The 13,976-nt window shown below is 35.6% G+C and overlaps 1 protein-coding gene across 1 annotated transcript in view; it reads right to left on the reverse strand.

Moving 5' to 3' along the window:
• Nucleotides 1-13,976, reverse strand: part of KLHL4 (kelch like family member 4) — a 94,946-nt gene that overhangs the window by 17,119 nt on the left and 63,851 nt on the right. Inside the window, exons 5-6 of the mRNA XM_080653355.1 lie at nucleotides 13,116-13,328; nucleotides 10,021-10,207 (exon numbers count right to left, since the gene is read on the reverse strand). Of these exons, the coding sequence (XP_080509481.1) occupies nucleotides 10,021-10,207; nucleotides 13,116-13,328 (400 nt within the window). The remainder of the gene's footprint in view (nucleotides 1-10,020; nucleotides 10,208-13,115; nucleotides 13,329-13,976) is intronic.

A 13,976-nucleotide genomic window follows, 5' to 3' on the forward strand; every position in this document is an offset into this window, starting at 1 on the left:
GGAGGAAGTAAAGCTGACATTATCTGAACATGACATGATATTGTATATAGAAAACTACTAGATCTAATAAATGAATTCCACAAAGATGCAGGATACAAAATCAACATCCAAATATTGATGGCATTTTTATACACTGATAATGGAATATCAGAAAGATAAACTAAAAAATCAACCCCATTTACTATTGCAATAAAAAATAGGGTTCCTAGGGTACCTAGGAATAAATTTATCCAAGGAGGTAAAAGACCTATACTGTGAAAATTATATGACATTGAAGAAATAAATTTAGGAATATTATGCTGAGTGAAATAAGCCAGTCAGAGAAAGACGAATATCACATGATCTCACTTAAAATGGAATCTAATGAACATAATAAACTAAGAAACAAAATAGGTCCAGAGGCATGGAAGTTTGGAACAGATTGACATATCTCAGAGGGGAGGGAGGCTTATGGATGGAAAGAGCTTAACCGAAGAACTTATATACAGATATGAATAACCAATGGACATAGACAATAGTGACTTAAAAGCCTGGGGTAGGACAGGGGCTTGGAGGAGGGGGATTAAAGTGGGCAAGGAAATTGGGGGATATCTATAATACTGTCAACAACAACAGATCATAATAATAAAATATATAGACATGCATTATTCACAATGAAAAAAATTAAGAAATATACAAATAAGTGGAAGGATATCCAAGTTCACGGAGTGGAAGAATTAACATCATTCTCAGAGTCATAAAAGCATGAACAGACTGTTGAACCTCAGAGGGAAGTCAGGGGAGAGTGGATGGGAAGAGATCAACCAATTAACCTGTATATATATATGCATAATCCGTGAACACAGACAATGGGGTGGTAAGGGCCTGGGTGGGGGGTGAGATGGAAGTGGGCTGGAAGAGGTTAATGGGAGGAAAAGGAGGACCTATGTAATAATTTCAACAATAAATATTTAAAAAAAGAAAAAAAAGAATTCACCTCATTAAAATGTCCATACTACCCAAAGCAATCCATAGATTCAATGCAATTCCTATTAAAATACCAAGGACATATTTCACAGGTATAGAAAAATATTCCAAAAATTTATATGGAACCAAAGTAGACCCAAATAGCCTTTGCAATCTTGAGAGAGAAGAACAAAGTTGGAGGTATTACAATATCAAATATCAAACTATACTGCAAGGCCATTGTAATGAAAATAGCCTAGTTCTGACATAAGAATAGGCACATAAACAGTGAAACACAACAGAGAGTCCAGAAATCAACCCACATCTTAATAGTCAATAAATATTTGACAAAGGAGGAAATAGCATACACTGGGGTAAAGGTAGTCTCTTCAATAAATGGTGCTAGGAAAATTGGACAGATACGTGCAAAAAAAAAAAAAAAAAAAAAAAAAAAAAAAAAAAAAAAAAAAACACCAAAAAACAAAACAGATCACCAACTGACACCATACACAAGAATATAATGAAAATGGATAAAAGATTTAAATTTAAGTTGTGAAGCCACAAAAATCCTAGAAGAAAACATAACAGCAAAGTCTCAGACATCTCTGGCAGCAATATTTTTGCTGAAATATCTCAGAGGGCAAGGGAAACTCAGGAAAAGATAAACAATTGGGAGTACATAAAGCTAAAAAGCTTCTGACCAGCAAAGGAAACCATTAACAAAATGAAAAGAGAACACACTATGTGGGGGAACATATTCACCAATGATACATCTGGTAAGGTGTTAATTTACAAAATATATAACTCAACTCAACACCAGGAAGACAATCCAATTTAAAAATCAGCAAAGGACCTGAATAGACACTTCTCCAAAGAGGACATACAGATACCCAATAGACATATGAAAAATTTATCAAGGTCACTAATCATCAGAGAGATGCGAATAATTAAAAGAACAATGATGTATCACCTCACACCTGTCAGAATGGCTATCATCAACAAATCAACAAATGACAAGTGCTGGCAAAGATGTGGAGAAAAAGGAACCCTCTTGTACTGCTGGTGGGAATGCAGGCTGGTGCAGTCACTGTGAAATACAGTATGGAGTTTCTTCAAAAAACTAAAAATGGAACTCCCATTAAACTGAGTGATCACACTTCTAAAAATATATCATAAGAAACCCCAAACTGCAATTACAAAGTACATATGCATCCCTGTGTTCATAGCAGCACAATTTACAATACCCAAGATTTGGAAATAGTGCAAGTTCTCATGAGCAGATGAGTGGATAAAAATATGTGGTACACTTGCATAATGGAATATGCAAGTGTACCACAAGGCTGTAAAAAAGACGGAACTCATACCATTGGCAACAGCATGGATGGACCTGGAATGTATTATGCTAAGTGAAATAAGACAGAGAAAGACAAGTATCACATGATCTCACTCATATGTAGAATCTAATGAACAAAATAAACGGATGAACAAAATAGACCCATAGACATAGAAGCATGGAATACACTGAAGAATTTCAGAGGGAAGGTGAAGGTGGGTGGGTGAAGAGAGATTAACCAGGGAACTTATATGCATGTATGCATAGCCCATGGACACAGGTAATAGTGTGGCGAAGGCCTGGAAGGGATAGTTGCTGGGTGGAACGGTTCAATGGGGAAAAAAATCAAAGGGGATATCTATAATTCTTTCAATAATAAAGGTAAATTTAAAAAATAAACAAGATGCGTGCATCTTCTGGAGGTGCTTGCAGCATTGCAGGAGTGGAGACCTACTTATATCAGTTAGTAAACAGTAGAATCTTGTCATCTACTGAGATAATTAAGAGACGGGAAGTTTTACATGTAGATGGAGAAATCCAAGGACTTCAGAGAAGTTGCATTTTGAACAATGCTTTGAAGAATACTTTATCCCGGTCGGCGGTTGAGTGTCAACCTATGAACCAGTAGGTCAAGGTACAATTTCTAGTCAGGGAACATACCCAGTTTGCGGGTGTGATCCCTGGTGTGGGGTGTGCAGGAGGCAGCCCATCAATGATTCTCTCTCATCATTGATGTTTCTATCTCTCTCTCTCTCCCTCTCCTTTCCTTCTGAAATCAATAAAAATATATTAAATAAAGAATACTTTAGACTTAAAAAAAAAATGGACTAGTGGGAGATTTAGAGTGAGGTTGTTACAGTAAGAGAAAGTGGCAGGCATGGTAATTAGTAATTGTGCTTCCATATCAATCAAGTTATGGTAATTAACATTTAATTTATTCATACATATGTATATATCTAAGTAACATGGTGTACTTGCCAAATTTAATATAAATTTTATTTTTCTCTTATCTCCTGGTACATGACATTTCAGAATAAAGTTTTATGTTAAAAATTATCTTAAGAGTCTATTATTGATGGTCTACACATCCATTATGATTTTAATTATCTATGACCATTCAGTATATTAATTTATGCCCTTTTATTCAGTTTGGTGTGTGTGTTTCTGTATGCTGATTCAAAGTAGAAATGACTAAAGAAACAAGAAGAAAAAATTCCTTTAAATGGGTCTTTGTTGTTCATTCACACAATTTTCATGGTGTTAACACAAAGGATTATAAGAATATTATTATTTATTATAATTAAATATATTTCTGATGTACTATCTCCTTAATGCATTAATATATGTACTATCTCCTTAATACATTCATTTTCTACTCAATTACTGGAATATCAAAATTACTACCATAGTATACTGTCACTACTATGATAAACTGTCACTATTTCATAATAAAGTGTCATTTTTGTGAGCAATGCGTTTTACCAGTCATTCACAATAGCTGCTGCTGTTTTTTTTTAGTAAAAGTTGATGTTGCACAACAGGGAAGTTTTTGACTAAAAACCAAGATGCTAAATAAAATAATTATTATTTAGATATGTGGTGTACTTGTTATAAGACAGCTTATAACAGGCTTTGGAGATTTCATCCCAGTTTTACAGTCAACCATAAGAATAAATACAAAAACAAACACTTTCAGTTTTGTTCTTCTAATGAGAGATTTGTGGAGAAAATAAAATCAATTAGTTACACTGAAAATACAGTTAGCACATGAAACATTCAGTGGCCAATTATAAATCAGCTAGAGGTCCAGTGCATGAATCTGTGCATGGGTGCAGTCTCTTGGCCTGGCTGGCAATTGGGGATGATCATGGCTGGCTGGCTGCGGGGAGGTAGAGTGGGAGATTGGCTGGCTGGCCCCAATCAGGGCTGGCTGGCTGGGGGGAGGGACTGTGGGAGGTTGGCCAGCTGTGGGAGGTTGGCTGTGGGAGCATACTGACCACCAGGGAGCAGCTCCTGCATTGAGCATCTGCCCCCTTGTGGTCAATGTGTATCATAGCAACTGGTCGACCGGTCATTCGGTCGTTCAGTTGCTTAGGCTATTATATATATAGATGGTATGAGTTCATATCATGTCAAAATGTAAGCAGAGTTTTTCTGTGTATATTGCATTCGTGGAAACAGTGTTTCTTTTCTCTAATTTTGAGTATTTTCTGGTGAATAGTAAATGGTAAGTATTTCTGTCTAAAGAGTTTTTTTTTAAAATATATTTCTTTATTGATTTCAGAGAGGAAGGAAGAGGGAGAGATAGAAACATCAACAATGAGAGAGGATCATTGATCAGCTGCCTCCTGCATGCCCCTTACTGGGGATCGAGCCCGCAACCTGGGCTTCTGCTTCTGACTGGAATCGAACCTGGGACACTTCAGGCCACAGGCCGATGTTCTATCCACTGAGCCAAAACAGCTTGGGCTATCTCAAGAGTTTTAATTTTTATAATAAAAGCTTATGAATATACAGGTACGGATTTACTCTTTCACTTTAATCCCTGCATCTTTTAATGAAAACAGATTATTTGGCTAAATACTGATTTACAGATCAGCAATTGCTCTACTAACTATACAGAATGCTGAGAACTCAAATAACACACCTAGCAGACTATCAGTTTATACTAAATATTGCTGGATTATACTGTTAACATGGGAATATCTACAAACTCACAACTACTTTCACTCTGTCAACTAATTTTCTCTGAATATTTTTATCTTTCCACTTCCTCATTCCAATTTTCCTAAATCTGGCTTCCTATCCTCTTTTTTTTTTTTTTTTTTTTTTTTATATATTTTATTGATATTTTTACAGAGAGGAAGGGAGAGGGATAGAAAGCTAGAAACATCGATGAGAGAGAAACATCGATCAGCTGCCTCCTGCACACCCCCCACTGGGGATGTGCCCGCAGCCAAGGTACATGCCCTTGACCGGAATCGAACCCGGGACCCTTCAGTCCGCAGGCCGACGCTCTATCCACTGAGCCAAACCGGTTTCGGCTGGCTTCCTATCCTCTTATTCCTATTTTAGTTTTTTTATTTCAAACTCTTCATCATTGGAATTTACTAAAGAGCCAATTTAAATTATAAAATGAAGGCTAGGCTGCACTAATTGTTAATATTACATATACTAGAGGCCTGGTGCATGAAATCCGTGCATGGAGGGAGGTTCCCTCAGCCCAGCCTGCACCCTCTCCCCTTGGGGGATCAGGCCTAAACCTGCAGTCGAACATCCCTCTCACAATCTGGGACCACTGGCTCCTAACTGCTCACCTATCTGCCTGCCTGCCTGATTGCCCCTCACTGCCCTCCCCTGCCAACCTGGTTGCCCCCAACTGCCCTTCCCTGCCAGCCTGATCTCACCCCCAATGGCCCTCCCCTGCCAGCCTGATCTCGCCCCCAACTGCCCTCCTCTGCTAGCCAATTTGGTTATGATTGGTCAGTGTCTATGCCAGTCAGCGTCAGAAGCTCTGCCTCCTAGGCAGCCATTGGTTCTTCACAGCACCCAGATTTGGTTCTGATTGGTCGGTTCCTATGTCAGTCAGCATCTCTGGGCCTATCAACAGGACCTGATAAGAAAGGCAGGGCTGATCAGCAGCCCTGGTGGAGGCCTGGAGAGAAATGGAGGCGTGGCTGCTGGCCAGACTGGGAGAGAAAGAGAGAGGCAAGTGCTGATCAAAAGCTGCCACAGAGGCAACAGATCAGTCCCTGCTTCTCTCTTCAGGCCTCTCTCTGGTCCTGATTCGCAGCCCCCTCAGCAGTCAGTGCAACACAGCGCTGACTGCAGGACTGACTTCCGGTTGGTCGAGCCTCGGTTGTTACTGGTTGTTACAACCCAGGGTTTTTATATATTAGGATGTTAATAATAGTGAAGTAATTAGTCAGGACATTGTACAAGCTACATTAATCAGCTATATATAGAATATTTAAATTGAAAGGAATAGAAAAATCTGCTTTATGTCATGGTAATCTTTTTGGCATTAGATTAAATATAGCAGATATATTTATCCCACATCTCTTATTTGCATTTGCAAGCATATATGACTGGTAATTCTGTATTTTGAATTTTGAAGATTTCTTCAACACATTTCCCCACCTCCACTATTGCTCCAAGTAATCAAAATGTAAGTCCTCTAGCTAGCTTAGTATGGCAGGTCTATATTTAATGGGACCACTAAGATTTTTTTACTGATCTCTCTCTTAAGGAAGCACTTTATAATTTTTCTGTATAAATTAAGCTTCTACCCTAAAACATTACAAGTATTATTTCTCAATTCATTTCTAAGCTCCTAGTCAACCCTCATTATGATTCATTCAAGAGGGAACAAACCAATCAAAACTTGTAGTATTGTTGGGAACAGGATAGTTCCTGTAGTTGTGAATATATCCTATTTAGTAATTTCCTCCATCTATTTTTAAAATAATCTAAAAATGGCTATAGTAGACTTTAATGTGTCCCCTGTTTTACTCTCAGAATTCATTGTTTTAATAAACAAAATATTACTGAATACCTTGTATGTACAAAAGCCCAAAGTTTACTGTTTGACAATTTTTAAATATTTATTCTCTGCTCATACAACTTTCTGATGATTCTTTTGATATACATGGTAGGAGTTATAGTTAACCTGAGCCACTTGTGTGATATCTATTTTTAACAACTAATTTCAAGTCAATTGTAGGAATCAGAGAGGAAATTAAAGACCGAGGAAGTACTGTATTGAGGAAGTACTGTATTTCCTAAACATCAAAAGGTGAAAGTTCAAAGAGTATCTTTAAAAAAATAAATGAAGCAAGACATTGTAAGAGAAAAAAACATAATATAAAAATTATTTTTATAGTTATATGAAATAATGTGAACAGGTACATTTTCTAGATGTAATGCTGATTTACATAAATAAATGCTACCCCTTAATGTTTTTGCTATACTTAGTTTTTTTCTTTTTTTTCTCCCTTTCTTTAATTTTTCCCCTTAAGTGCTCACCCTGGTTTTCCAATAGATTCTAAGACCTGCAAAGAGAGGGGTCAATTTTGTTGTTGTCATTCCTCATTCTTCTAAAATAGTGGCAGTATGGCAAATAGGGACATACTAATAGAATTTGAGTAAGAATTCCATTTCCAATATTCCTAAGTATTTGTCCTTGAGTTGTCTGTATAACCTTAAAGAGCCTTAGTTTCATCATATGCAAAATTGGGGTAATAAAATCTATCTTGTAGCATTGTTGTGAGGATTACAAATGATGTTTATAAAATCCTAATCAAGAATCTGGTACTCAAAAATAGTAGTTTTTACTATAATTATAGTTGTCTGCAACTTCCCATACATAAAGCCTATTATATCTCCATATACTAGGTACTTAAAGAATCTCAAAATGATGGCCTTACTTCCTTCCATATGAAAACATGTTAATGGAGTTATGAGATTATAGGCATACATTTCACTCATTTTTAATGTTTTTTAGTTTATTGATTTGAGAGAGAGAGAAATATCTATTTGTTGTTCCACTTATTTATGCATTCATTGGTTGATTCTTGTATGTGCCGTGATTAAACTAACAACCTTGGCATAATGGAATGGGACTCTTAACCAACTGAATTGCCCAGCCAGGGCTTCTCCATAATTCTTATAAAAACAGTTTTATTGAGATAGAATTCAAACAACATACAATTCACCTATTTAAAATGTGCAAGTCAATGGTGTTTAATATATTTACAGATACAAGCAACAATTAACACAGTCAATTTAGAACACTTCATCACTTTGAAAAGAAACCCTGTGTCTTTTAGCTACCACTCTCCATGAACTCCCATCCCATCAGAGCTAAGAAATCACTAATCTATTTTCTGTCTCAATGTATTTCCCTATTATGGACATTTAATATGAAAAGTAACATAATATATGGCCTTTTGGACTGACCTTTTAAAAATTTATTTTAGAGAGAAAGAGGAAGAGACAATAACATTTATTTGCTGTACCACTTATTTATGCAATTATTGATTGATTCTATTATGTGCTCTGACCTGGAATGGAACCTGAAAGCTTGATGTATTGGAAGGATGCTCTAAACAACTGAGCTACCTGGTCAGGGCCAATTTCACTCATTTTTAGAAACTAAGAAGGATTTATAGATACTACTATTTATTTTTTAAATTTTAGTATAGTTTGTATACAATATTATATTTGTTATATTAGTTTCAGGTGCACAATATAGTGATCTGATATTTTTATACCTTAAAGTGTGAGCATCCACTAATTCTAGTTATCATCTGTCACCCTGTAAATTTATCACAATATTATTGACTATTTTCCCCTTTACCTTCTTTATCTATCACCCTACTCCCTCCTTTCTGGTAAGCATCCTTTTGGTCTGTTTCTATGAGTCTGTTTTTGTTTTGCTTTGTTTGCTAATTTGTTTTATATTCCACATGTAAGTGAAACCATATAGTATTTGTCATTCTCTGTCTGACTTATTACCATTTTTTGTAACACATTCACTTATGAAATGTTAACTTAAACAGGATCCTGAAGAAGTAACAAAAATAGAATATAAACAAAGAAATAAACCCCAAATTTTCCATTTCTCACTTTGCAGGTTAGTTGTGTTTTTTTTAATCAGAAACTAAGGACAATTATGCTTGTATTTTATATTTAGTACCCTTTTAATTTAAACATGAAACAAGACACATTTTAAAAGGTGGCTATTATTCATTCTATTCAACAAAATGCAATAAAATATCAAGTTGTCAGACTTGAAATTAAATATAGGATCTCATTGTATTTGTTATTTTCTGATGTAGTTTAGTTCTGTGAAGATATTGTACTACTTTATAAATAATTGCAAGCTCTTGTTTTATAGTTTTATGATTAACTATTGTATTTCCTATATAGTCTTCCAATTTCCAGTTGTGAGCATGATTTTATATATATATAATCCGTTTCAGTAACACAGAACTTTGATCACAGAACTTCGATTCTTGAATCATTTCCTACAGGCATCAAACATATATATGTGTGATTGGCAAATTTTAAGTGGATTGGTTTTATTTCCTACACAATCAACTTTTAATTACAAAACCCTTGCCTCATTGTTTTGGTAACATGGGGCTACTACAGACTGAAAAATCAAGTGCAAAAAGGTAGGACTATAGAAAAATTGGTTCTAAGAAGGGTTCTTGGTAGATATGTTGGCTTCAGAAACTGTTCCCTATTCTGTTTGATAAAATTCTTATGTAAAACCATTCCTTTATTCCAGGTTTGAATTTCTGATCTTGCTATCATTACATCAAGGTTCTTTAACTTATCTTTGAGCATATAACAAGAAATTGACAGCAAAGAGTTAGGGACCAATCTTCTATTTCTTTCAGAAAAGAAATTTGGAGTAACTCAACCCTTTTATAATACACTTTAAACAAGTTTTCCCTGACAATGTCTTATATTGCAAAGCGAGTACTTAAATTAAAAAATTTTCCGCCATCAAAGTTTCTATTAAGAATTTAGCCAACACTAATTAAAGGGTTTTATCCCATAAGGTAAGAAAAGTAAGTTATAAAATTACATAAAGTACCCTATTTATGAAAATTAGCTTTAGATGCATACATTTAAATATGACTTTAATATTACCCTCATAATTTGGAGGGTGTTGCAAATATATCTGCTTTTTTGACTGATACTTCCTAAATTAATTAATTTATTTCTGTTACCTTTCATAGCATCCATGCCTCCCACAGCATAAAGTGCCCCCACAGTTGATTTTCTAGGCTTTGTCCGAGGGCTTTGCATCATAGGTCTTCTTTCAGGTAAGAGATGATATTTCATAGCTTCTATCAGAAGTTTCTGACATTCAAGGTCACCAGTAAGTATGGAACTATTTTCAAGATCTGCCAGTAACTGAAAAGTAATGATACATGGTATATGAGGTGAAGAACCCACCATTAGAAAGGACATATTTTTGTTTATATAATTTTGGAGAAAACTCAAGCTAATTCAAATGTAGATCTGTTATTATTTAACATTTTAACTTATTTAATAACATATTTTATGTTCACTTATTATTTAAAATGATTTAAAGCCTCATGGTATTATCTAATGATCTATGAAGATTTATTTGACATATTCATCTTTTAAGTATATATGCACATAATCTCAAGGAGTGAAAGAGCACTCATAAAATGTGTTATTGAAAAGCAATCAAAGAGAATGGCTTTGTATGCACAAAGCAAGCATCTCTCAGTCTACGGCATGTAGCTAGAGAAGCAGTCATGTTTTTGGTGGATTTAAGGGAGGTGGTACAAACATGCCCAGTTAAAATAAAATAATATTACCCATAGGAGGTTGCATCTTTATCATTAAATCACTTTTCTAAAGTATTCTGAAAGTAGATCTTTTTTAAAAATTATTTACACGTATATGTATAACATCAGTAAGGTATTCGTGTTAGTAATGTCAATAGCTAATACATTAGCACTATTAGGTGAGTAATACTTCTAAACATTACTCCCTGGCAGTAAATAAAACACTTATTGAATGGGATAAGAGCTAAGTAAATTATTTTTCCTGAAATTAGATGAGAAGTTAAGCTTTGTTTCATTGAATTTTGCCAAGGGTTATTTAGATTAATTTCTTTGAGTTTTGGGTCCACAGTGTCATAGGGAGGAATAACAAGAAGATAGTTGGAGTGGAAGTGCTAACCTCACTCCATAAAACTTCACAGAAGTTTCCTGTTCTGTACTGGTTAACCCTAGCTCTGTTCTTGCTCCACCTGTCATCTCTGATGGATCCCTGTTTTGACTTAGTTAGTGAGACCCCAGGCATTTCCTCAATTCATACACTTCTGAAAATAGGTTTGAAAATTGGGCTATATAGTTGTTGCTTTTTTCAAAAATATTCTTCAGAGATTTATGACCATTTAAAAATATATTTAATTTCTAGGGTACTTGTTTAAGGACACTTTTAAACTTGTTTTGGAAGTTTATATTCTGTATGCTATTGCCCACCACTACCATCATCAGGAAATGTTTTCAACGACCATATTTTAGGCATAAAGCCTACTCAGGGGCGGGAGGCCAAGGCACCACTGGTTTTGTGTTTGGGCTGGAAATTTTCCCACTCCAATAAAGTAAGGGAAGTTCAAACTAAGCATCTTGCTGAAAGAATATCATATAGACTTACAGCATTGTACAGTTAAAGGGTTCTGATCCTTTATACCAGTGCATCTTAAATTTTTGCATGTTTTAAAATCATCTGGAGAACTTATTAAAACAGATTCCTTGGCATCACCCCCCCAGAAATTATTTTGGTAGGCCTGTTGTAGTGGACTTGAGCGACTGAGTTTCTAACAAGCTCCCGGGCAAGGCTATGTTTCTGATTCAGGGACATTTTGAGCAGCACTGCTTTAGAGAATCTCGTAAGTCAAATAGACCATATCATGAGAATAACACACACACAAGTGTATATACAATTACAAGAACACATAAAATTTCTATAGTTTCTTTTTTTTTAAATATATTTTATTGATTTTTTACAGAGAGGAAGAGAGAGGGATAGAGAGTTAGAAACATCGATGAGAGAGAAACATCGATCAGCTGCCTCCTGCACACCTCCTACTGGGGATGTGCCCACAACCAAGGTACATGCCCTTGACCGGAATCGAACCTGGGACCCTTCAGTCCACAGGCCGACGCTCTATCCACTGAGCCAAACCGGTTTCGGCAAATTTCTATAGTTTCTGAACCTTGGGTCTAACATGAAATATATATTTTAATGTTTCTCTTTTTGATGTTACTATTGCCTTGCCCTTTGGATAATGTTGCTATACCCAGGAGGGTAGTCAATGTTCTTTCATTAAATACAGACAGATTCTTAAGAATAAATATGTAGTTCCATAGGATTTAGTTAACAACTAAAAGTTAACAAGCTAGAGAAACCATAAGTTCAATATTAACATTTAATTAGTAATTTTTTGAAAATAAATTAATTTTAATATTTATGAAACTACTGTCTCACTTAGTAACGATAAGGTCCCTGTTTCCAAAGTGGATGATATTTGAGGACTTTAGCCACAGTCTATACAGTATATGAAGTGTATATATGTGTAATATATTCATGAATATATAATATGTAAATGATATATACTATTGGCCAATTTGCTACACAGAAATAATTGTGATTATCACCAATGGTAGAATTATGTAGAGAGAACTGCACTCTAACATCATTGGATTTCACATACTAAAATTCAATATGAGGTGGGTCAATCCTGAATCTTATCCAAGGGTGTTTGTTTTTAGAATGATTTCTGCTATGAGCCTTCAGCATGCATGTGGAGATGTCATCATTATAATATTGTTTTAGTGCATCTGATACTACTATATAGTACTCTTTCGATCCTTGTAGCTAATTATCCATGTTAGTAGAATCTAACTCCTTTCTACAATCCCCTCTGGTATGATCTTGCACTGATTATTATCACCTTGCCTAGAAGGTAGGCAGGGAAAGAAAAAGTTAGCCTAGTCATTTTTCCTGCTTGTTATAAGTTCTGTTTGGTGAGAGGAAATTGAAACTGATGAGGATGCTCATTAGATAATGTTGATTATCTGTAGTTTTTAAAAATCTTTGTTTCCTCTCTCTTCAACATTAATATTTCTCATTGAAGACTGGGTATGTCCTTCTGCCAAACAAATCCTGCACTTTACAATTACCCAAATTTCTCTGAATAAAATAAAAGGGAAAAATCAGGAATGGATTAATGCCAAGTGGTAGTTTGAACTATAATTATATTACTGGTAAATGTTCATACCTGTGGTGGAAGTAATGGCAGTCTGATGTAAGTAAGCAGCCTGGATAGTTCGTGTTGCCTAGTCTGCACATCATGCCCCACCCAGTCCATCAGAGCATGGAAAATGGTTTCTTCATCAGGCACGTTAATATCGTCACTGCACAGAAGTTTGGAGATTTCATTAGCTGGAAGCAGGAGGAATTCTTGGTTCTTTATTACATCGATGAAGTGTTCCTAGAAAAGAGAGGTCATCTATTGAAACTTTGTTCTTTAGAAACTTCTTTTTTTAATATATTTTTTTAAATTTATTGTTTTCAGAAAGGAAGAGAGAGGGAGAGACAGAAACATCAATGATGAGAGAGAATCATTGACTGGCTTCGTCCTGCATGCCCCCACAACCAAGGCATGTGCCCTTGACCGGAATCAAACCTGGGACCCTTTGGTTCCCAGAACGATGCTCTATATGTGAGCCAAACCAGCTAGGGCTCTTTAGAAACTTCTTAACAAAATAAGCATATCAAAGAATTTCACTTTGAGAAACTTCACAAAAAGCGTGGGTGCTGAGAGAGAGAGAGAGAGAGAGAGAGAGAGAGAGAGAGAGAGGTGCATTTATAACATGCAGGTGCTGTTGCTACCAATGGCAAGGGGCATGCGGGAGGCTTCTGAAGCTGAGGAGGCAAATGCTTCTACTTGAAATTATTTAAGAACCCAGGAACGGCCCTAAGCACTTCAGAGCTCATATGGATAGTGTCCAAGTTGATAAGAGTGCTTTTCTCTTTCAGCTGTTGTAGGTCAATACAGCTTATAACTCCAGATATGACTGATGTCACACTGGCCTGTTGGTCTTTAGCAAAAAACCTTAAGAGAAAGGCTGAAAATTTT

Source organism: Plecotus auritus (assembly GCF_963455305.1).
Source record: "Plecotus auritus genome assembly, chromosome: X".
Classification (NCBI taxonomy): domain Eukaryota; kingdom Metazoa; phylum Chordata; class Mammalia; order Chiroptera; family Vespertilionidae; genus Plecotus; species Plecotus auritus.